Consider the following 25,930-nt stretch of genomic DNA (forward strand, 5'->3'; position numbering starts at 1 on the left):
CTCCCCCTCCTTCTCTGACGTGCTCCCCCTCCATTGACGCTCCCTCCTCCCTCTCCCTCCTCTGATGCTCCCTCCCCCTCCTCCTCTGACGCGCCCGCCCTCCCTCCCCCTCCTTCTCTGACACGCCCGCCCTCCCTCCCCCTCCTTCTCTGACGCGCCCGCCCTCCCTCCCCCCTCCTTCTCTGACGCGCCCGCCCTCCCTCCCCGTCCTTCTCTGACACGCCCGCCCTCCCTCCCCCTCCTTCTCTGACACGCCCGCCCTCCCTCCCCCTCCTTCCAAGACGCGTCCCCCTCCCTCCCCCTCCTTCACACACACACCCGCCCTACCTCCCCCTCCTTCTCTGACGCGCCCGCCCTCCCTCCCCCTCCTTCTCTGACGCACCCACCCTCCCTCCCCCTCCTTCCCTGTCGCACCCTCCCTCCCTTCTCCGTTTCTGACACGCCTCCCTCCCCCTCCATCTTTGACGCGCCCGCCCTCCTTCCCTCTCCGTCTTTGACGCGCCCGCCCTCCTTTCCCCTCCATTTCTGACGGGCCCCCTCCCTCCCTCCCCCTCCATGTCTGACGCAACCCGCCCCTCCCTCCCCCTCCATTCTGACGCTCCCTCCCTCCCTCCCCCTCCTTCTCTGACGCTCTCTCCCTCCTCTGATGCTCCCTCCCTCACCCTCCTTCTCTGACACGCCCCACTCCCTCCTTCCCTGACTTGCCTGCCCGCCCACCCTTCCCCTCCTTCTCAGACGTTCCCTCCCTCCCTCCCCCTCCTTCTCTGACGCTCCCTCTCTCCCCCGCTTTCTCTGACGCGCCCGCCCTCCCTCCCCCTCCTTCTCTGACACGCCCGCCCTCCCTCCCCCTCCTTCCAAGACGCGTCACCCTCCCTCCCCGTCCTTCTCTGACACGCCCGCCCTCCCTCCCCCTCCTTCCAAGACGCGTCCCCCTCCCTCCCCTCCATCTCTGACGTGCCCGCCCTCCCTCCCCCTCCATCTCTGACGTGCCCGCCCTCCCTCCCCCTCCTTCGCTGACGCGCCCGCCCGCCCTCCCCCTCCGTCTCTGATGCGCCCGCCTCCCTCCCCCTCCGTCTCTGACGCGCCCGCCCTCCCTTCCCCCTCCTTCGCTGACGCGCCCGCCCTCCCTCCCCCTCTGTCTCTGACGCGCCCGCCCTCCCTCCCCCTCCGTCTCTGACGCGCCCGCCCTCCCTCCCCTCCTTTTCTGACGCGCCCGCCCTCCCTCCCCCTCCGTCTCAGATGCGCCCGCCCTCCCTCCCCCTCCTTCTCTGACGCGCCCGCCCTCCCCCCCTCCTTCTCTGACGCGCCCGCCCTCCCTCCCCCTCCTTCTCTGACGCACCCGCCCTCCCTCCCCCTCCTTCTCTGACGTGCTCCCCCTCCATTGACGCTCCCTCCTCCCTCTCCCTCCTCTGATGCTCCCTCCCCCTCCTCCTCTGACGCGCCCGCCCTCCCTCCCCCTCCTTCTCTGACACGCCCGCCCTCCCTCCCCCTCCTTCTCTGACGCGCCCGCCCTCCCTCCCCCTCCTTCTCTGACGCGCCCGCCCTCCCTCCCCGTCCTTCTCTGACACGCCCGCCCTCCCTCCCCCTCCTTCTCTGACACGCCCGCCCTCCCTCCCCCTCCTTCCAAGACGCGTCCCCCTCCCTCCCCCTCCTTCACACACACACCCGCCCTACCTCCCCCTCCTTCTCTGACGCGCCCGCCCTCCCTCCCCCTCCTTCTCTGACGCACCCACCCTCCCTCCCCCTCCTTCCCTGTCGCACCCTCCCTCCCTTCTCCGTTTCTGACACGCCTCCCTCCCCCTCCATCTTTGACGCGCCCGCCCTCCTTCCCTCTCCGTCTTTGACGCGCCCGCCCTCCTTTCCCCTCCATTTCTGACAGGCCCCCTCCCTCCCTCCCCCTCCATGTCTGACGCAACCCGCCCCTCCCTCCCCCTCCATCTCTGACGCTCCCTCCCTCCCTCCCCCTCCTTCTCTGACGCTCTCTCCCTCCTCTGATGCTCCCTCCCTCACCCTCCTTCTCTGACACGCCCCACTCCCTCCCTCTCCCTCCTTCCCTGACTTGCCTGCCCGCCCACCCTTCCCCTCCTTCTCAGACGTTCCCTCCCTCCCTCCCCCTCCTTCTCTGACGCTCCCTCTCTCCCCCGCTTTCTCTGACGCGCCCGCCCTCCCTCCCCCTCCTTCTCTGACACGCCCGCCCTCCCTACCCCTCCTTCCAAGACGCGTCACCCTCCCTCCCCGTCCTTCTCTGACACGCCCGCCCTCCCTCCCCCTCCTTCCAAGACGCGTCCCCCTCCCTCCCCCTCCATCTCTGACGCGCCCCCCTCCCCTCCATCTCTGACGTGCCCGCCCTCCCTCCCCCTCCTTCGCTGACGCGCCCGCCCGCCCTCCCCCTCCGTCTCTGACGCGCCCGCCCTCCCTCCCCCTCCGTCTCTGATGCGCCCGCCTCCCTCCCCCTCCTTCCAAGACGCGTCCCCCTCCCTCCCCCTCCATCTCTGACGCGCCCCCCTCCCCTCCATCTCTGACGTGCCCTCCCTCCCCCTCCATCTTTGACGCGCCCGCCCTCCTTCTCTCTCCTTCTTTGACGAGCCCTCCCACCCTCCCCCTCCATGTCTGACGCGCCCGCCCTCCCTCCCCCTCCTTCTCTGACGCACCCACCCTCCCTCCCCCTCCTTCTCTGACGCACCCACCCTCCCTCCCCCTCCTTCTCTGACACGCCCGCCCTCCCTCCCCTCCTTCCAAGACGCGCCCCCCTCCCTCCCCGTCCTTCTCTGACACGCCCGCCCTCCCTCCCCCTCCTTCCAAGACGCGTCCCCCTCCCTCCCCCTCCTTCACACACACACCCGCCCTCCCTCCCCCTCCTTCTCTGATGCACCCACCCTCCCTCCCCCTCCTTCTCCGCCCTCCCTCCCCCTTCTCTGACGCTCACTCCCTCCCCCTCCGTTTCTGACGCGTCCCGTAACGCTCTCCTTCCCTGTCGCACCCTCCCTCCCCCTCCTTCCAAGACGCGTCCCCCTCCCTCCCCGTCCTTCTCTGACACACCCGCCCTCCCTCCCCCTCCTTCCAAGACGCGTCCCCTCCCTCCCCCTCCTTCACACACACACCCGCTGTACCTCCCCCTCCTTCTCTGACGTGCCCCCCTCCCTCCCCCTCCATTACTGACGCGCCCCCCTCCCTTCCTCCCCTCCCCCTCTGACACGATCCCCTCCCTCATTCCCCTGCTTCTCGTGACGCGCCCGCCCTCCCCCTGCTTCTCTGACGCGCCCGCCCTCCCTCCCCCTCCTTCTCTGACGCACCCACCCTCCCTCCCCCTCCTTCTCTGACGCACCCACCCTCCCTCCCCCTCCTTCACAGACACAGCCGCCCTACCTCCCCGTCCTTCTCTGACGTGCCCCCCCTCCCCCCCCCCATCTATGATGCGCCCCCCTCCCCTCCATCTTTGAAGCGCCCGCCCTCCTTCCCTCTCCTTCTTTGACGAGCCCGCCCTCCCTCCCCCTCCATGTCTGACGCGACCTGCCCCTCCCTCCCCCTCCATTGACGCTCCCTCCTCCCTCTCCCTCCTCTGATGCTCCCTCCCCCTCCTCCTCTGACACACCCCCCTCCCTCCCTCTCAGTCCTTCTCTGACGCGCCCGCCCTCCCTCCCCCTCCTTCTCTGACGCGCCCGCCCTCCCTCCCCCTCCTTCTCTGACGCGCCCGCCCTCCCTCCCCCTCCTTCTCTGACGCGCCCGCGCTCCTTCCCCGTCTTTCTCTGACACGCCCGCCCTCCCTCCCCCTCCTTCTCTGACACGCCCGCCCTCCCTCCCCCTCCTCTGACACGCCCGCCCTCCCTCCCCCTCCTTCCAAGACGCGTCCCCCTCCCTCCCCGTCCTCTGACACGCCCGCCCTCCCTCCCCCTCCTTCCAAGACGCGTCCCCCTCCCTCCCCGTCCTTCTCTGACACGCCCGCCCTCCCTCCCCCTCCTTCCAAGACGCGTCCCCCTCCCTCCCCCTCCTTCACACACACACCCGCCCTACCTCCCCCTTCTTCCCTGTCGCACCCTCCCTCCCCCTCCATGTCTGACGCAACCCGCCCCTCCCTCTCCCTCCATCTCTGACGCTCCCTCCCTCCCTCCCCCTCCTTCTCTGACGCTCTCTCCCTCCTCTGATGCTCCCTCCCTCCCTCACCCTCCTCTGACACGCCCCACTCCCTCCCTCTCCCTCCTTCCCTGACTTGCCTGCCCGCCCACCCTTCCCCTCCTTCTCAGACGTTCCCTCCCTCCCTCCCCCTCCTTCTCTGACGCTCCCTCTCTCCCCCGCTTTCTCTGACGCGCCCGCCCTCCCTCCCCCTCCTTCACACACACACCCGCCCTCCCTCCCCATCCTTCTCTGATGCACCCACCCTCCCTCCCCCTCCTTCTCCGACACTCCCTCCCTCCCCCTCCTCTGACGCTCACTCCCTCCCCCTCCGTTTCTGACGCGTCCCCTAACGCTCTCCTTCCCTGTTGCACCCTCCCCCTCCTTCCAAGACGCGTCCCCCTCCCTCCCCGTCCTTCTCTGACACGCCCGCCCTCCCTCCCCCTCCTTCCAAGACGCGTCCCCTCCCTCCCCCTCCTTCACACACACACCCGCTGTACCTCCCCCTCCTTCTCTGACGTGCCCCCCTCCCTCCCTCCCCCTCCATTTCTGACGCGCCCCCCTCCCTTCCTCCCCTCCCCCTCTGACACGATCCCCTCCCTCCTTCCCCTGCTTCTCTGACGCGCCCGCCCTCCCCCTGCTTCTCTGACGCGCCCGCCCTCCCTCCCCCTCCTTCTCTGACGCACCCACCCTCCCTACCCCTCCTTCACAGACACAGCCGCCCAACCTCCCCGTCCTTCTCTGACGTGCCCCCCCTCCCTCCCCCTCCATCTCTGACGCGCCCCCCTCCCCTCCATCTCTGACGTGCCCTCCCTCCCCCTCCATCTTTGACGCGCCCGCCCTCCTTCCCTCTCCTTCTTTGACGAGCCCGCCCTCCCTCCACCTCCATGTCTGACGCGACCTGCCCCTCCCTCCCCCACCATTGACGCTCCCTCCTCCCTCTCCCTCCTCTGACACACCCCCCTCCCTCCCTCTCAGTCCTTCTCTGACTTGCCTGCCCGCTCTCCCTCCCCCTCCTTCTCTGACGCGCCCGCCCTCCCTCCCCCTCCTTCTCTGACGCGCCCCCCCTCCCTCCCCCTCCTTCTCTGACACGCCCACCCTCCCTCCCCCTCCTTCTCTGACGCACCCACCCTCCCTCCCCCTCCTTCTCTGACATGCCCGCCCTCCATCCCCCTCCTTCTCTGACGCGCCCGCCCTCCCTTCTCCGACGCGCCCGCCCTCCCTCCCCCTCCTTCTCCGACGCGCCCGCCTCCCTCTCCTCCATTCACTCTCCCGCCTCCCACCCCCCTCCTTCTCTGACACTCCTGCGCGCCAGCCCTCCCCTGCTTTCTCTGACGCTCCCGCCCGCCCCTGCTTTCTCTGATGCTCCCACCCGCCCCTGCTTTCTCTGACGCTCCCACCCGCCCCTGCTTTCTCTGACGCTCCCGCCTGCCCCTGCTTTCTCTGACACTCCCGCGTGCTCCCTCTTTCTCCAACGCTCTCATCCCCCAGCCTCCTCCCTCTCAGAACCTCCGCTGCCCCTGGCCCACTCACCTCCCCTGACATTTATCACTTACATGCAGTTTATACATCAACATGTCAAAGGATATAAATGTGTGTATAAGTAACTCAGTAGCCTGACTCATATAGTGCGTCTATTTGTTAAATCTTACAGGGGATAGTGTAGCTTGGATTCTACCATTCACTTCAGGAGGATTTCTATACATTGCTCTGGTTTCTGTGGTACCTGATCTCCTTCAAGAAAAGGACGTGTGGTAAGTATCCGTTCCTCTTTGAACTTTCACGCAGTGTCAGTATTGTTTGTGGAAATGTTGGATGGAGAGATAAACTAGCATCGAAACCGTTCCACACATTATATGAAATGAATTTGAAGATCTTCACATCCTGATGTTAACATTGGTGCATCATTTTTGCAATGCTAATGCTTCACGGATAAGGCCTTTGTTGGAATAGTCTTCCAAATGTGCTTATATAAGCAGTATCTGAGCCAACTGCTGCCACAAGTATTTACAATTAGCAACTCAAAGCAACATGCAGATACCTGGAGCAATTATGTCCATGTTAGATACCCTCATGACTATTCTCTAAAGCAAACTGTTGTGGTTGGACAAAACCTGCATATTTGGGTTGAAAAGACATTGAATTGCTTCGAGCGTAGGCGATTGAAGGCTTAGGAGATGGGAGATGCAATACTAAACTAGTATGTTGTCTAATAGCGCTGTAGAAACATATAATTAATGTATATATTATAGACTTGCATGCATACGTTAATATTGAAAAACAATTACATATTCTGATGTTTACCTGGAGGACGGTGTTCAAGTAGACTGGATACAGGTACAGCACTTTTACATTGGGAGTAATGGAGAGTGTTGATGTTGACTGGGTACAGGTACAGCACTTTTACATTAGGAGAAATGGAGAGTGTTGATGCAGACTGGGTACAGGTACAGCACTTTTACATTAGGAGTAATGGAGGAGAGTGTTGATGCAGACTGGATACAGGTACAGCACTTTTACATTGGGAATAATGGAGGAGAGTGTTGATGTGTACTGGGTACAGGTACAGCACTTTTGCATTAGGAGTAATGGAGAGTGTTAATGCAGACTGGGTACAGGTACAGCACTTTTACATTGGGAGTAATGGAGGAGAGTGTTGATGTAGACTGGGTACAGGTACAGCACTTTTACATTGGTAGAACTGGAGGAGAGTGTTGATGTGGACTGGGTACAGGTGCAGCACTTTTACATTCGGAGTAATGGAGGAGAGTGTTGATGCAGACTGGATACAGGTACAGCACTTTTACATTCGGAGTAATGGAGAGTGTTGATGCGGACTGGATACAGGTACAGCACTTTTACATTCGGAGTAATGGAGGAGAGTGTTGATGCAGACTGGATACAGGTACAGCACTTTTACATTAGGAGTAATGGAGGAGAGTGTTGATGCAGACTGGATACAGGTACAGCACTTTTACATTCGGAGTAATGGAGAGTTGATGCGGACTGGATACAGGTACAGCCCTTTTACATTCAGAGTAATGGAGGAGAGTGTTGATGCAGACTGGATACAGGTACAGCACTTTTACATTCGGAGTAATGGAGGAGAGTGTTGATGCAGACTGGATACAGGTACAGCACTTTTACATTCGGAGTAATGGACAGTGTTGATGTTGACTGGGTACAGGTACAGCACTTTTACACTGGGAATAATGGAGGAGAGTGTTGATGCACACTGGATACAGGTACAGCACTTTTACATTGGGCATAATGGAGAGTGTTGATGCAGACTGGATACAGGTACAGCACTTTTACATTGGGAATAATGGAGGAGAGTGTTGATGCAGACTGGGTACAGGTACAGCACTTTTACATTTGGAGTAATGGAGGAGAGTGTTGATGCAGACGGGATACAGGTCCAGCACTTTTACATTGGGAGTAATGGAGGAGACTGTTGATGTGAACTGAATACAGGTACATCACTTTTACATTGGGAGAAATAGAGGAGAGTATTGATGCAGACAGGATACAAGTATAGCACTTTTAAATTGGGAATAATGGCGGAGATGTTGATGCAGACTGGGTACAGGTGCAGCACTTTTACATTGGGAGTAATGGAGGAGAGTGTTGATGCAGACTGGATACAGGTACAGCATTTTTACATTGGGAATAATGGAGGAGAGTGTTGTTGCAGACTGGGTACAGGTACAGCACTTTTACATTCGGAGTAATGGAGGAGAGTGTTGATGCAGACTGGATACAGGTACAGCACTTTTAGATTCGGAGTAATGGAGGAGAGTGTTGATGCAGACTGGATACAGGTACAGCACTTTTACATTCGGAGTAATGGAGGAGAGTTGGTGCACACTGGATACAGGTACAGCACTTTTACATTCGGAGTAATGGAGGAGAGTGTTGATGCAGACTGGATACAGGTACAGCACTTTTACATTCGGAGTAATGGACAGTGTTGATGTTGACTGGGTACAGGTACAGCACTTTTACACTGGGAATAATGGAGGAGAGTGTTGATGCAGACTGGATAAAGGTACAGCACTTTTACATTCGGAGTAATGGAGGAGAGTGTTGATGCAGACTGGATACAGGTACAGCACTTTTACATTTGGAGTAATGGAGGACAGTTGATGCACACTGGATACAGGTACAGCACTTTTTCACTGGGAATAATGGAGAGAGTTGATGCACACTGGATACAGGTACAGCACTTTTACATTGGGAGTAATGGAGAGTGTTGATGCAGACTGGATACAGGTACAGCACTTTTACATTGGGAATAATGGAGGAGATTGTTGATGCAGACTGGATACAGGTACAGCACTTTTACATTTGGAGTAATGGAGGAGAGTGTTGATGCAGACTGGATACAGGTACAGCACTTTTACATTGGGAGTAATGGAGGAGACTGTTGATGTGAACTGAATACAGGTACATCACTTTTACATTGGGAGAAATAGAGGAGAGTATTGATGCAGACAGGATACAAGTATCGCACTTTTAAATTGGGAATAATGGCGGAGATGTTGATGCAGACTGGATACAGGTACAGCACTTTTACATTCGGAGTAATGGAGGAGAGTGTTGATGCACACTGGATACAGGTACAGCACTTTTTCACTGGGAATAATGGAGGAGAGTGTTGTTGCAGACTGGGTACAGGTACAGCACTTTTACCTTCGGAGTAATGGAGAGTGTTGATGCAGACTGGATACAGGTACAGCACTTTTACATTTGGAGTAATGGAGGAGACTGTTGATGTGGACTGGATACAGGTACAGCATTTTTCACTGGGAATAATGGAGGAGAGTGTTGATGCAGACTGGGTACAGATACAGCACTTTTACATTGGGAGTAATGGAGAGTGTTGATGTTGACTGGGTACAGGTACAGCACTTTTTCACTGGGAATAATGGAGGAGAGTGTTGTTGCAGACTGGGTACAGGTACAGCACTTTTACATTGGGCATAATGGAGAGTGTTGATGCAGACTGGATACAGGTACAGCACTTTTACATTGGGAGTAATGGAGGAGACTGTTGATGTGAACTGAATACAGGTACATCACTTTTACATTGGGAGAAATAGAGGAGAGTATTGATGCAGACAGGATACAAGTATAGCACTTTTAAATTGGGAATAATGGCGGAGATGTTGATGCAGACTGGGTACAGGTACAGCACTTTTACATTCGGAGTAATGGAGGAGAGTGTTGATGCAGACTGGATACAGGTACAGCACTTTTACATTGGGAATAATGGAGGAGAGTGTTGTTGCAGACTGGGTACAGGTACAGCACTTTTACATTCGGAGTAATGGAGGAGAGTGTTGATGCAGACTGGATACAGGTACAGCACTTTTACATTCGGAGTAATGGAGGAGAGTGTTGATGCAGACTGGATACAGGTACAGCACTTTTACATTCGGAGTAATGGAGGAGAGTTGATGCACACTGGATACAGGTACAGCACTTTTACATTCGGAGTAATGGAGGAGAGTGTTGATGCAGACTGGATACAGGTACAGCACTTTTACATTCGGAGTAATGGACAGTGTTGATGTTGACTGGGTACAGGTACAGCACTTTTACACTGGGAATAATGGAGGAGAGTGTTGATGCAGACTGGATACAGGTATAGCACGTTTACATTTGGAGTAATGGAGGAGAGTTGATGCACACTGGATACAGGTACAGCACTTTTTCACTGGGAATAATGGAGAGAGTTGATGCACACTGGATACAGGTACAGCACTTTTACATTGGTAGTAATGGAGAGTGTTGATGCAGACTGGATACAGGTACAGCACTTTTACATTGGGAGTAATGGAGAGTGTTGATGCAGACTGGATACAGGTACAGCACTATTACATTGGGAATAATGGAGGAGAGTGTTGATGCAGACTGGATACAGGTACAGCACTTTTACATTTGGAGTAATGGAGGAGAGTGTTGATGCAGACTGGATACAGGTACAGCACTTTTACATTCGGAGTAATGGAGGAGACTGTTGATGTGAACTGAATACAGGTACATCACTTTTACATTGGGAGAAATAGAGGAGAGTATTGATGCAGACAGGATACAAGTATAGCACTTTTAAATTGGGAATAATGGCGGAGATGTTGATGCAGACTGGATACAGGTACAGCACTTTTACATTCGGAGTAATGGAGGAGAGTGTTGAAGCAGACTGGATACAGGTACAGCACTTTTACATTGGGAGTAATGGAGAGTGTTGATGCAGACTGGATACAGGTACAGCACTTTTTCACTGGGAATAATGGAGGAGAGTGTTGTTGCAGACTGGGTACAGGTACAGCACTTTTACATTGGGCATAATGGAGAGTGTTGATGCAGACTGGATACAGGTACAACACTTTTACAGCGGGACTAATGGAGGAGAGTGTTGATGCAGACTGGATACAGGTACAACACTTTTACAGCGGGACTAATGGAGGAGAGTGTTGATGCAGACTGGGTACAGGTACAGCACTTTTACCTTCGGAGTAATGGAGAGTGTTGATGCAGACTGGATACAGGTACAGCACTTTTACATTGGGAGTAATGGAGGAGACTGTTGATGTGGACTGGATACAGGTACAGCATTTTTCACTGGGAATAATGGAGGAGAGTGTTGATGCAGACTGGGTACAGATACAGCACTTTTACATTGGGAGTAATGGAGAGTGTTGATGTTGACTGGGTACAGGTACAGCACTTTTACACTGGGAATAATGGAGGCGAGTGTTTGTTTTTAAAAAAAAAATTATCCTCTATTTTCACATTTTCTCCCACATTTACATCCATCAACGATAAACAATAATCAGCAAGATATGTCAGTCCCCATAATAACAACGATCCCATCTACCCACCAACCCCCAAACCTCAACCCGCATGTTTACATAAACAAATGACAAAAATGAATCCGGGATTGCCCGTAGTCACCCTTAATCTTACACATCTCCCGTCCCCCCCACCCCAGGACTCCAGCTCCTCCCGTCCACTGCCTCTTGTAAAACTCCTCCCCCTACCCTCGGTCCCTTCCCCCACCCCCCCCCCCCCAACTTTCCACCTCGGCTAGACCACTCGGACCGTGTTCTGCCGGGCTCCGATGGCCCCCTCCCCCCACCTCACTCCAGTTCACTGGCCGGCACACACCGGCCAGCGTGGAGGCCCCCGCCCGGGTCCCTTTCCCACTTGCCTGGCCCCAGGAAAGCCCAAAGACCCCCTTTTAGCACACAAACCCCACCTATCCACCTACACCCCAAAGAACTCTCATTTCGAGTGAAAGTCCCGTCCCTTCCCTCATCCAAATATAATGTGGAGATGCCGGCGTTGGACTGGGGTGAGCACAGTACGAAGTCTTACAACACCAGGTTAAAGTCCAACAGGTTTGTTTCGATGTCACTAGCTTTCGGAGCGCTGCTCCTTCCTCAGGTGAATGAAGAGGTCTGTTCCAGAAACACATATATAGACAAATTCAAAGATGCCAAACAATGCTAGGAATGCGAGCATTAGCAGGTGATTAAATCTTTACAGATCCAGAGATGGGGTAACCCCAGGTTAAAGAGGTGTGAATTGCATCAAGCCAGGACAGTTGGTAGGATTTCGCAGGCCAGATGGTGGGGGATGAATGTAATGTGACATGAATCCCAGGTCCCGGTTGAGGCCGCACTCATGTGTGCGGAACTTGGCTATAAGTTTCTTCTCTGCGATTCTGCGTTGTTGCGCGTCCTGAAGGCCGCCTTGGAGAACGCTTACCCGGAGATCAGAGGCTGAATGCCCTTGACTGCTGAAGTGTTCTCCGACTGGAAGGGAACATTCCTGCCTGGTGATTGTTGCGTGATGTCCGTTCATTCGTTGTCGCAGCGTCTGCATGGTCTCGCCAATGTACCATGCTTCGGGACATCCTTTCTCGATGCATCCTTTCTTACGCTGCAGGAAAGGATGTCCCGAAGCGTGGTACATTGGCGAGACCATGCAGACGCTGCGACAACGAATGAACGGACATCGCGCAACAATCACCAGGCAGGAATGTTCCCTTCCAGTCGGAGAACACTTCAGCAGTCAAGGGCATTCAGCCTCTGAACTCCGGGTAAGCGTTCTCCAAGGCGGCCTTCAGGACGCGCAACAACGCAGAATCGCCGAGCAGAAACTTATAGCCAAGTTCCGCACACATGAGTGCGGCCTCAACCGGGACCTGGGATTCATGTCACATTACATTCATCCCCCACCATCTGGCCTGCGAAATCCTACCAACTGTCCTGGCTTGATGCAATTCACACCTCTTTAACCTGGGGTTACCCCATCTCTGGATCTGCAAATATTTAATCACCTGCTAATGGTCGCATTCCAATCATTGTTTGGCATCTTTGAATTTGTCTATATATGTGTTTCTGGAACATACCTCTTCATTCACCTGAGAAAGGAGCAGCGCTCCGAAAGCTAGTGACATCGAAACAAACCTGTTGGACTTTAACCTGGTGTTGTAAGACTTCGTACTGCATCCAAATATATACCACCTTGGCTCCTTTAATCTCTACACCCGCGCGCAGTGATACAAAAAAGAAGAAAATATAGTCATGAGGTTACATCGGCACATGGCCATTCCTCAGTTTGTCAGTTCTGCCACAGTCCTTCTGCTTTCGCAACTCCTCCGCTGCTTCCGCCGTTCCAAAATAAAAGTCCCTGAGCTTGTAAGTCACCCTCAGCTTCGCTGGATATACAATGATGCACCCGGTTGAAGGCAGCCCGCCTCCTTGCCAGCTCCACCGTAAAGTCCTGGTATACACGTATACCAGCTCCAGCCCACTGCACCACCCGCTTCTGCATGGCCCAGCTCAGGACCTTCTCCTTCACCCTGTCCTACGGAAGCACAGAGTCACTGCCCTTGGCGGCTCACTCGCCTTTGGTACAGGCCTCCACGACCGAGGAGCCCGATCCAGTTCATATCGGGAGGGGTCCTCCCCCTCCCCCAGTAGTTTTGCCAGCATCGCGGCAAAATACTCAGTCGGCTTCGGTCCTTCAACTCCTTCGGGCAGCCCCACAATCCTCAAGTTCTGTCGCCTGGATCTATTTTCCAGGTCTTCCATTTTTCCTCGCAGATCCTTGTTAGTATCCATTACCTTCCGCATCTCTTTCCCCATCGAGGCAAGTTGATCACCGTGCTGCAATAGCGTCTCCTCCACTTCCTTCAGCGCCTCCCCTTGCTCTCGCACCTCCGCCACTGCGCTCGCCACCTCCGTCCTCACCAGGGAAACCGCCTCCTCCACCAGCACACTCAAAGCCTCCCTCATCTCCTTCCTCACCGTCTCCATGCATTTTGCAATCTGCACCAACTGCTTTTCAAATTCCGCAGCCATCACGTTGGTTATTTCTTCAGCCGTAAGCAGTGCGGCCTTCCCTGGTGCTCCAGCCTCCATTTTTCCTGGTGACCCCGCGGTGACCTTTCCACTCCCCGACGGACCTCCAGCTGGTTTTTTTTCGGCTGTTTTTCTGCTCACCCTCGACATTTTTCTTTGGGGTTTTTTTCCCTCCTGTGTCTTCTCAGTGCCTCCTCCATGCCTTCTCCCTTCTTCTGCCGCCTCCTGAGATCGGGCTTAAAGCCCCGAAATTGCCGTTCCCGAGCGGGGGCTCTCCATTGTGCGGCCGCTTCCCGCCCGCCGTCACCGGAAGTCTCATGGAGGAGAGTGTTGATGCAGACTGGGTACAGCACTTTTACATTGGGAGTAATGGAGAGTGTTGATGCAGACTGGGTACAGGTACAGCACTTTTACATTGGGAGTAATGGAGGAGAGTGTTGATGTTGACTGGGTACAGGTACAGCACTTTTACATTGGGAGTAATGGAGAGTGTTGATGCAGACTGGGTACAGGTACAGCACTTTTACATTGGGAGTAATGGAGAGTGTTGATGCAGACTGGATACAGGTACAGCACTTTTACATTGGGAGTAATGGAGGAGAGTGTTGATGCAGACTGGGTACAGGTACATCACTTTTACATTGGGAGTAATGGAGGAGAGTGTTGATGCAGACTGGGTACAGGTACATCACTTTTACATTGGGAGTAATGGAGGAGAGTGTTGATGTTGACTGGGTACAGGTACAGCACTTTTACATTGGGAGTAATGGAGGAGAGTGTTGATGCAGACTGGGTACAGGTACAGCACTTTTACATTGGGAGTAATGGAGGAGAGTGTCGATGCAGACTGGGTACAGGTACAGCACTTTTACTTTGGGAGTAATGGAGAGTGTTGATGCAGACTGGGTACAGGTACAGCACTTTTATATTGGGAGTAATGGAGGAGAGTGTTGATGTTGACTGGGTACAGGTACAGCACTTTTACATTGGGAGTAATGGAGAGTGTTGATGCAGACTGGATACAGGTACAGCATTTTTCACTGGGAATAATGGAGGAGAGTGTTGATGCAGACTGGGTACAGGTACAGCACTTTTACTTTGGGAGTAATGGAGAGTGTTGATGCAGACTGGATACAGGTACAGCATTTTTCACTGGGAATAATGGAGGAGAGTGTTGATGCAGACTGGGTACAGGTACAGCACTTTTACATTGGGAGTAATGGAGGAGAGTGTCGATGCAGACTGGGTACAGGTACAGCACTTTTACTTTGGGAGTAATGGAGAGTGTTGATGCAGACTGGGTACAGGTACAGCACTTTTATATTGGGCATAATGGAGAGTGTTGATGCAGACTGGATACAGGTACAGCACTTTTACATTGGGAGTAATGGAGGAGAGTGTTGATGTTGACTGGGTACAGGTACAGCACTTTTACATTGGGAGTAATGGAGGAGAGTGTTGATGCAGACTGGGTACAGGTACAGCACTTTTACATTGGGAGTAATGGAGAGTGTTGATGCAGACTGGATACAGGTACAGCATTTTTCACTGGGAATAATGGAGGAGAGTGTTGATGCAGACTGGGTACAGGTACAGCACTTTTACATTGGGAGTAATGGAGGAGAGTGTTGATGTTGATTGGGTATGGTTACGGCACTTTTACACTGGGAGTAATGGAGGAGAGTGTTTTAAAAAAATATATATTTTTATTGGCATTTCTCTTATTTATAAGCAGTTATGTATATATGCACATCACATTTTTCTCGCCTCCACTAATTTCCTTTATTATACAGAGGTTTAGTTTGTCCTTCGTTTAACTGACCCTACGTGCCTATCATTGCCCTCTGGATCGGTCTATGGTTCCTCCCCCCTTCCCCGTTAACCCCCCCTCCCCCCTGACTTCAGCTGTGTTTTTCATTTATTTTCCGGACAGAGTGGAATCATCTCTCGTGGTTTCCCTGCCTTCCTTCCGCCTCTCCTCTTACCCCCCCCCCCCCCCCCCCCTCTCTGGAATGAGAAAGTGCAGGTCGGCAACATTCTAACTTGGGGGCTGGGAAGAGCTCAAATTGAAGCTTAAACTGAGAATATTCCTTAAAGTGCAGCCAGAGTTCCTGTGCTGAATTCAGACAAACGGAATAAAAACTTTGTTTACTCAGGAATTCAGTAATAATAATTTCACAGGGAGACAAAAGCACCATCTGGTGGTAGAGGAGCAGAATTGAACTGTACAGAACATCCTGTATACAGTACCATCTGGTGACCGGCATTGAGAATTACACTGAGACCATCCTGTGCCTACCTCCATCCGATGGCAGAGAAACGGAACTGCTCCAATTTGACAATCTGTTCTCAGAGACCTCAACCACAAAGTGAAGACTCACTTCAAACTTTTCCCTTTAATCCCCATTTTCTTCCTGATCCTCTCCAGCCCTTACCTTGTTTCTGTCTTGTGTGTGTCTGGAGGGTGGGATGGGGTTTTCGGATTAGGTAGACTGGTAGGCCATGGTCCTGTTATTTATTTTATATATATATATATATATATATTGTTTTACTTAAAAATCTGGTGTCTGTTACTCATTGGAGCAGTCATGGGTTAAAGATCTCAGGAAAACACAAATTATTGGTTAATTCACTAATGTTGGGACTCCAGGGTCTGTGGGGCCGGAATTGACCACGCACTCGTCCAGGGTTTCGTAACAATACAGATTTCTGTGCATCAGCTACAAAAGTAGTAAATGATTGTGGGAAAAGAAAGTGGATTTCTGGCAGGTGGGGAATTGCACAAACATCTTTTGTACTCTTCACAGATTCCCTTTTCAGTAGCTGCATGATTGATCTCTGATTGTGTTTCAGGAACTCTGTTTATCAGGTGTTGCTGCTGTTCAGTGGGATTGGAGTCATGATGCTGGTCTCTGCCATTGTCTGAGGTCCTGGTATGTTCCCGGATCAGAGTGCCATTTCAATAAAACAGAGGGAAGGTAACCTGCAGCCAGCTGGAATGAGACAATCGATCAACAAGATTAACAACTGTTCCAGTATGGAGAAAAGAAATTGATGTTCTTCCCACATTTCCTTTAAATGGAGCAACACTAAATGACTCGGAACCTCCAGTAAAATTCTCAACCAAAGAAAAATGCAATAAACCAGATGTTGCACGACTAGGAGCAGCCACTATACAATCGATGGTACTTCAATGTCAGACAACCAAGCCCCGAGCTTACCAGATCTGCATTGTATAAGTACTCAGCAGTTTTTGAGTCCCGCTCTTCACAGACTGGTCTTCACTGTGCTTCCACTCCACACTTTTTATTCAGAAGGAGCATAGGAAATGTGCCTTTCAAACGTTTTGCTGTTAGTTTGAGATTGCTGCCTGGAGCTTGGACATTGCTTCACATCACAGGTCAGACATGGACAGCTTGGGATACTGAAGTCATTATCATTCCCATCATTGAAACTCTTCCACTTACAGGTGTCAGCCCAATGTATGTTGAGCCTCGGAATTCTCTGACTTCAGGCTGCACACACCCTGTTGGCGTCAGGAAGATCTCCTTACGGCAGCACGGTGGTGCAGTGGATAGCACTGAAGCCTCACCGCGCCGAGGTCCCAGGTTCGATCCCGGCTCTGGATCACTGTCCGTGTGGAGTTTGCACATTCTCCTCGTGTTTGCGTGGGTTTTGCCCCCACAATCCAAACATGTGCAGGGTAGGTGGATTGACCATGCTAAATTGTCCCTTAATTGGAAAAATGAATTGGGTACTCAAAATTTATTTTTAAAAAGGAAGATCTCCTAGAGGACAGCTGGCACCTGTAATTGGAGGTGTGTACTTATCACCAGACTTTATCAGTTCAATTACACCCTTTTCCATTTGATTGTGTGAACAGAATAGCAAACTGAGAGGAAATGACCCAAGTCTGACAACTAACATCTATCTTCATCGATCTTATTGCCAAACACTACCCATCTTCCCTCCTTTATCTTATTCCCCGACACTATCTATCTGTCCTCTTGATCTTATTCCCCAAAAACTACTTGTCTAGCCTCCTCGATCTTATTCACCAAACACGACCTGTCTGTCTTCCTCTATCTTACTGCCCAAACACTATATGTCTGTCCTCTTGATCTTATTCCCCAAACCCTACCTGTCTGTCTCCCCGATCTTAGTGTCCAAACACTACCTGCCTGTCCTCCCCTAATCCAATCCATCACTGCCTCAACCCCAATGGCCCATCCAATGCCTGCCTCTTCCTCCCCCCCCCCCCCACCTTTCAGCTCTGGGAACTCCAACCCATCCAGAAAATGCCCCGTATCCTCTCCAGCCAGTTCTGCCTTATACAACAGAGCCACAAACCCCCTGAACACCTCATCTATCTTTTCCGGCTGCGACACTAACTCCCCCTTCTCCAGCTTTACCTGCAAAATATCCCTAGACACTGCCTGATGCCGCAGCTGGTGGGCTAACGTACGATCCGCCCTCTCTCCATACTCGTAGTGCACTATTCGCCCTCTCTCCATACTTGTAGTGCACTCGCTCACACTCCGCAGGTGCAACACCGCCTTGCCTGTTGTCAACCTATGCAACTGCCCCTGCAACTTCTTCCTCTCCACCAACAGCTTCTTCGTGGGGGCCGCCGAGTATCTTCTATCTACCTCGACTGTCTCATCCAGTAGCTGCCGGTGCTCCTCCCTCCTTTCCCTATGAGCCTTAAACAAAATGATCTCACCTCGAACCACCATCTTCATAGCTTCCCAAAACATGGCCGCCGACACCTCCCCATTCTGATTAAGCTCCACATCATTCCTAATCGCCACTCTCACCTCAAAATGCCTTGTCTGCTCGGAGTCCAGAATCCAACCTCACCTCGGGGCCTTTGCCTCACATCCTGCCAGTGAGGCGCATGATCCGAGATCACAATTCTGGCATATTCGCCCCTACCATTCCCATCGGCATCGCCCGATTTACCACAAAATAAATAATCCAAAATAAATCCTATACACGTGCAAGAAGAAGGAATCCTCTCTCTCCAGGGTTCATGAATCTCCACGGATCCACCATCCCTATCCTTTCCATAAACGTTCCCAGCTCTTTCGCCATCCTCAACCTTCCCATCAACTTGGGGTTGACTTATCCACCTTCGACTCCGTTACACAGTTAAAATCCCCACCCAGGGGCAGCACGGTGGCGCAGTGGTTAGCACTGCTCCCTCACGGCGTCGAGGTTCCTGGTTCGATTCCAGCTCTGGGTCACTTTCCGTGTGGAGTTTGCACATTCTCCCCGTGTTTGCATGGATTTCGCCTCCACAACCCAAAGATGTGCAGGGTAGATGAATTGGCCACTATAAATTGCCCCTTAATTGGAAAAAATGAATTGGGCACTCTACATTTTTTTTTTTAAAATCCCCACCCATAATCAGTTGATGCGTGTCGAAGTCTGGAACCCCCCCCCATCTCCCCCCCCAGTAACCTCTTTACAAACCCCTATCAACCCAGATAGGCGCATGCACATTGACTAACACTACCGCCGTCCCCTCTAACGCCTCACTCGCTATCACATATCTCTCAGCTCCCTGGCCCCCACAAACACTGTTTTTGTGTTCAACAAAATGGCCACCGTCCTCCGTTCGAGTCAAACCCGATTGAAATACTTGTCCCATCATCGTTTCCTTGGCCTAACCTGGTCCTTCACCTGGAGATGTGTCTCCTGCAAGAAAATCACCTCCGCTCTCAAACTCTCCAGGTGTACAAAAAAACCTAGGACCTCTTGACCGGAGTTTACACCCGTGGAGACTTCATGTCTTAATTCTTACCGGAGGCATGCGCCTGCCCCCCCTCCCCCCCCCCCCCCCTTATTGACTGTCATTGTGTCCCCCTTCGGCTGTGTCTCGCCCAAACCCGCTCTAAACCAGGCCCATCCAAGATGGCCCCCTGACCCGCCCATGACCACGCTCATCCTCCATACCTGCCACATCGCCTCCCCTCTCTTCCCACCCAAAAAAAAAAACTGGCCAGCTCTCGCTGCCTTCTCCCCCACCACACTCCCATTCACTAGCATTACTTGCCAGCGTCGTGACTCCTGCCTGAAGGCCCCCTTCCACCCGGCCCCCATACCAACGCCACTGTAGCCTGTGCAACAGGTCCCCAACCTCCCTAAAAAACATCAAACTTATCAACACAACCCAAAGTGCCCCATCGAACACACCCTTTACACGAGAAAACATCCAAATACACCAAAAACATCTCCCAAAAAAGAAACAGTGTGGCCCTTACAAACTTAGAACTTCTAATAAAAAGCATCAGCAAACTAAAACAGCAGCAAATCCCAATCTGCATGGACTTAACTCCTCCAACCCTTACCACCTCTCAGCTTTACCCCAGCTTATGTTCCCTGATAAAGACCATCTCTGGCGTCTCAAAGTAATATTCCCAACGTCATGAGTTATCCAGAGTCTGGCCGGGTACAGCACCCTGAACCCAATCTGTCGTCTGTACAGCACCACCTTGGTCTTGTTGAAACCCGCCAGCTCCGTGCCAGTGCCCTGGTAAATCTGTATTTGATTGCCCTTCCATTCACAGACTCGCTTCTCCTTGTCCAAACACTTGTGCATCTGCACAATCACTGCCCGCAGGGGCTCCCCTGCTCTCAGCTTCTGCTCCAAGGACCTATGGGCCTGATCCACCTCTGGGGCCTTGTCCAACACCTTCTCCTCACCAACCTGGCCAACATCCTCGAGACATACTTCGTGACACTCGTTCCCTCCACTCACTCCGGCAGTCCCACTATCTGCAAATTCTGTCATCTCGACCTGTTCTCCTGCTCCTCCACCCAATAATAATGTTTATTAGTGTCACAAGTAGGCTTACATTAAAACTGTAATGAAGTTATTTGACCACAGCGACTTGCATAGATCCCCCAGGATCACCACCTCCGCTTCCAAGGACACAATTGGTCACTCTGGTTGGACACCACCTTTTCCATCTCCCAGATTGTTGCCCTTGTGCTTTGAGGCACATTTCCACCCGATCCAGAGACCCACGAAGGGGCACCACTGCTCCCTCAATCAACATCGACCAGTCACTATGGATCTCCTTCCTCCGCTGCCGAAATTCCTCCTTGATGAAGCTCATCATTGCTCCATCTGAGGCTTTCCTGCTGACGACGACTCTTTCCCCTGCGCCATTTTCACAATTGGTGCTGCACCACCAGTGAGCTCCAACTCCTTAGCCGGGTCCCGCACTGACTTCTGCCAGGTCTGATAACCAACAAACATGCCAGTCCAGGGGAGAACGTCTTCTCTTATTTGTTCCGCTTCACTTTTCTGCCGAATCTACCCAAAACACGTGTGACAAATGCCGAAACCAATGCCTTCGAGCAAGAGCCGCCGTATGTGCAACCACTGACTCCATGGCCACCACAGGAAGGCGTCCTCCTCAATCACATTACCCAAACACTATCCATATGTCCTCCTCGAGATTATTCCCCAAACACTAAGTCTGTCCTCCTCAATCTTATTGTCCCAAAAATTATCCACCTGTCCTCTTCGATCTTGTTCACCAAAAACTACCCGTGTGTCCTCCTCAATCATATTGCTCAAATACAACCAGTCTGTCCTCCTCAATCTTATTGTCCAAATACAACCAGTCTGTCCTCCTCGGTCGTATTGTCCAAACACAATCTGTCTGTCCTCCTCAGTCTTATTGTCCAAACACAACCCGTCTGTCCTCCTCAATCTTATTGTCCAAATACAACCAATCTGTCCTCTCGGTCGTATTGTCCAAACACAATCTGTCTGTCCTCCTCGGTCGTATTGTCCAAACACAACCCGTCTGTCCTCCTCAATCTTATTGTCAAAATACAACCAATCTGTCCTCCTCGGTCGTATTGTCCAAACACAATCTGTCTGTCCTCCTCAGTCTTATTGTCCAAACACAACCCGTCTGTCCTCCTCAATCTTATTGTCCAAATACAACCAATCTGTCCTCCTCGGTCGTATTGTCCAAACACAATCTGTCTGTCCTCCTCGGTCGTATTGTCCAAACACTGCCCGTCTGTCCTCCTCAATCTTATTGTCCAAATACAACCAATCTGTCCTCCTCGGTCGTATTGTCCAAACACTGCCCGTCTGTCCTCCTCAATCTTATTGTCCAAATACAACCAGTCTGTCCACCTCGGTTGTATTGTCCAAACACTGCCCATCTGTCCTCCTTGATCTTATTCCCCAAACACAACCCGTCTGTCCTCCTTGATCTTATTCCCCAAACACAACCTGTCTGTCCTCCTTGATCTTATTCCCCAAACACAACCTGTCTGTCCTCCTTGATCTTCTTCCCCAAACACAACACGTCTGTCCTCCTTGATCTTATTGGCCAAACACAACCTGTCTGTCCTCCTTGATCTTATTGGCCAAACACTGCCCGCCTGCCCTCCTTGATCTTCTTCCCCAAACACAACCCGTCTGTCCTCCTTGATTTTATTCCCCAAACACAACCCGTCTGTCCTCCTTGATCTTATTCCCCAAACACAACCTGTCTGTCCTCCTTGATCTTCTTCCCCAAACACAACACGTCTGTCCTCCTTGATCTTATTGGCCAAACACAACACGTCTGTCCTCCTTGATCTTATTGGCCAAACACTGCCCGTCTGCCCTCCTTGATCTTCTTCCCCAAACACAACACGTCTGTCCTCCTTGATCTTATTCCCCAAACACAACCTGTCTGTCCTCCTTGATCTTATTCCCAAACACAACCTGTCTGTCCTCCTTGATCTTATTCCCAAACACAACCTGTCTGTCCTCCTTGATCTTATTCCCCAAACACAACCTGTCTGTCCTCCTTGATCTTCTTCCTCAAACACAACACGTCTGTCCTCCTTGATCTTATTGGCCAAACACTGCCCGTCTGCCCTCCTTGATCTTATTCCCCAAACACAACCTGTCTGTGCTCCTTGATCTTATTTCCCAAACACAACCTGTCTGTCCTCCTTGATCTTATTCCCAAACACAACCTGTCTGTGCTCCTTGATCTTATTTCCCAAACACAACCTGTCTGTGCTCCTTGATCATATTGGCCAAACACAACCCACCAGTCTCGTCAATCCTATTCTCCAAACACTATCTGTCTGTCTATCTGTCTTGATCTTATTCTCCAAACACTCCCCATCATTCTCCTTCATCTTATTCTCCAAACACTATCTGTCTGGTCGTCTCAATCTTATTCCCCTATAAGTTACTTGTATGTCCTGTAGATTTCCATGATACTCCTAATCACATCACATCACATGAAGCAGTTTCTTCATGCCTAACATTTGGGTGATCATTTCAGCACATTGGCTGGTTGATTACCACACCAAAAAGGCTCTGCTGAAATCTGCTGCTGAGCACATCAGCCAGGAATCACAGCCATAATGTTGCTTTTGGTGTTTGGCGACTGTCTATTTATTGGATCACTATAACCATTGGATTGATCAAAGCCCTTTGGTAGCTCGGTACTGCCATATTAATGAAATCAGTCACCTCTTTAGAAACATTCCTCGATCTGTGTATTCAGAATGAGGCCTGCTGGCTGACTGTTACTACCAGCTATTAGTGTTAATGGTGCTTTCTGTTCTAGTTCAGGCTGTTGCTCATTGCGCACGCATGAGATCTTCAACACCTCCCAGCTATGTACAGAGCCATCGATGAAACTAACTCTCTGCACTTTCTTCTATTTCTTGAGGCATAGATTTTTTTTATTTAACGTATTTTAAAAACCATTTTATGTATTTTCATTTTACTTGTAAATATTTAGCATGAAATATTTAAATAAACTATGCATATTCAGTTTTTTTCATGTCTACGTGTTTTTTATTGAAACCCAGTGATGAAAGAACCAGTAACATGTACAGGTCATCCTGCCCCTCGCCTGCTGTGCTCAGGCTGGTCATCCTGCCCCTCGCCTGCTGTGCTCAGGCTGGTCATCCTGCCCCTCGCCCGCTGTGCTCAGGCTGGTCATCCTGCCCCTCGCCTGCTGTGCTCAGGCTGGTCATCCTGCCCCTCGCCTGCTGTGCTCAGGCTGGTCATCCTGCCCCTCGCCTGCTGTGCTCAGGCTGGTCATCCTGCCCCTCGCCCGCTGTGCTCAGGCTGGTCATCCTGCCCCTCGCCTGCTGTGCTCAGGCTGGTCATCCTGCCCCTCGCCCGCTATGCTCAGGCTGGTCATCCTGCCCCTCGCCCGCTGTGCTCAGGCTGGTCATCCTGCCCCGCGCTCACCGTGGTGTAGCTTGTTTGGGAAAGAGGCCTGGGGAGAAGATTAAAAATGATGTATCAAGATGGAAGCTTGAGGTAGCTAATTTTTTGAGAAGCCAGTTCTGCAGTCTGTGTTTCACTGCCCTGATTGAATCTGCCTGTATGTACATGCTTTCAGATTGAAGACACAGCTTGGAGTACGTTGCTGAATTCGGAATAGTTTTCAGTCTTGGACTAGATTTGACACCTGGTTAGTTGTGAACTTGGCCGCAGGCATTCATTTTGTGATTATTTACAGTGAATCGGTCACAGTCAGCATTGCACATGTGAAATTGAGGTGCCATGGTTCTAGAGTGTTCAATGGACCATCCTCTAACTCTTAGCAGGTCTCTATAATCTACCAATAAATCAACGGATGTTAGTTTTAACACTGAAAGCAATGAATACCGTTCAAAAATTGTTCATTGGTTGTAAAGCACTCTGGAACAATGTTGAGATTGTTAAAGGTGACTATACAAGTGCAGTTTTGCTCATACCCACTGTTTTAAGAGTTACTAATCCTGGGAAAATGCTTCGAGGTGATAGAGTGCCTGGAGAAAACACTAAGTTTAACGATTGTGATTGCGGTGTTTTAAAAAAAAAAAAAAGAATAGAAGTAATAGCAATATATAGACAGAGTAAATCTCGCTCTGTACTGTACCCCTCTTAGGACAGATACAGCACAGGATTTGATACAGCATGAAGCTTCCTCTACGCTGTCCCCTTCAAATACTCCCAGGACAGGTACAGCACGGGGTTAGATACAGAGTAAAGCTCCCTCTACACTGTCCCCATCAAACACTCCCAGGACAGGTACAGCACGGGGTTAGATACAGAGTAAAGCTCCCTCTACACTGTCCCCATCAAACACTCCCAGGACAGGTACAGCACGGGGTTAGATACAGAGTAAAGCTCCCTCTACACTGTCCCCATCAAACACTCCCAGGACAGGTACAGCACGGGGTCAGATATAGAGTAAAGCTCCCTCCACACTGTCCCCATCAAACACTCCTAGGACCGGTACAGCACGGGGTTAGATACAGAGTAAAGCTCCCTCTACACTGTCCCCATCAAACACTCCCAGGACCGGTGCAGCACGGGGTTAGATACAGAGTAAAGCTCAAATACTCAGGCCATCAGATCACCAACTTAAATAATGCAGCAGTCTCCGATTGCTGCATTTGAGTGTTTGCCGAGGTTAGGTCCACCTGAGGCAGCAGCCTTGTGACACAGGTACTTTTCAGGTTTTGTTCCCTCCTTTTCAAATATGTTGCCATCAACTTCATTAGTAATTTAAGGTTGACAAGAATGGTAAACAGTTGGATGACCTCCAACCCCTGAGGTGGGATTCTCCGTTTCAGAAACCGCTGGAGTGGGATTCTCCGTTTCAGAAACCACTGGGGTGGGATTCTCCGTTTCAGAAACCGCTGGAGTGGGATTCTCCGTATCAGAAACCGCTGGAGTGGGATTCTTCGCTTCAGGAACCTCTGGAGTGGGATTCTCCGTTTCAGAAACCCCTGAGGGGGGATTCTCCGTTTCAGAAACCGCTGGGGTGGGATTCTTCGTTTCAGAAACCGCTGGGGTGGGATTCTCCGTTTCAGAAACCGCTGGGGTGGGATTCTCCATTTCAGAAACCGCTGGGGTGGGATTCTCCGTATCAGAAACCGCTGGGGTGGGATTCTCCGTGTCAGAAACCCCTGGAGTGGGATTTTCCGTATCAGAAACCGCTGTAGTGGGTTTCTCCGTTTCAGAAACCCCTGGAGTGGGATTCTCCGTTTCAGAAACCGCTGGGATGGGATTCCCCGTTTCAGAAACCCCTGGGGTGGGATTCTCCGTTTCAGAAACCCCTGGAGTTGGATTCTCTGTTTCAGAAACCGCTGGGGTGAGATTCTCCGTTTCAGAAACCGCTGGGGTGGGATTCTCCGTTTCAGAAACTCCTGAGGGGGGATTCTCCGTTTCAGAAACCGCTGGGGTGGGATTCTCCGTTTCAGAAACCGCTGGAGTGGGATCCTCCATTTCAGAAACCGCTGGAGTGGGATTCTCCGTATCAGAAACGGCTGGAGTGGGGTTCTCCGTTTCAGAAACTTCTGAGGGGGGATTCTCCGTTTCAGAAACCCCTGAGGGGGGATTCTCCGTTTCAGAAACCCCTGGAGTGGGATTCTTCGTTTCAGAAACCCCTGGAGTTAGA

General features: G+C 52.1%; 1 protein-coding gene across 1 annotated transcript in view; it reads left to right on the top strand.

Annotated features, from left to right (window-relative positions):
- LOC140430252 (zinc transporter ZIP13-like) overlaps positions 1-23,306 on the top strand; it is an 80,255-nt gene extending 56,949 nt beyond the window's left edge. Inside the window, exons 4-5 of the mRNA XM_072517679.1 lie at positions 5,765-5,864; positions 16,341-23,306. Of these exons, the coding sequence (XP_072373780.1) occupies positions 5,765-5,864; positions 16,341-16,413 (173 nt within the window). The 3' untranslated portion in view covers positions 16,414-23,306. The remainder of the gene's footprint in view (positions 1-5,764; positions 5,865-16,340) is intronic.
- Positions 23,307-25,930: the final 2,624 nt, after the last annotated feature.

This window comes from Scyliorhinus torazame, chromosome 10, assembly GCF_047496885.1.
Source record: "Scyliorhinus torazame isolate Kashiwa2021f chromosome 10, sScyTor2.1, whole genome shotgun sequence".
NCBI lineage: Eukaryota > Metazoa > Chordata > Chondrichthyes > Carcharhiniformes > Scyliorhinidae > Scyliorhinus > Scyliorhinus torazame.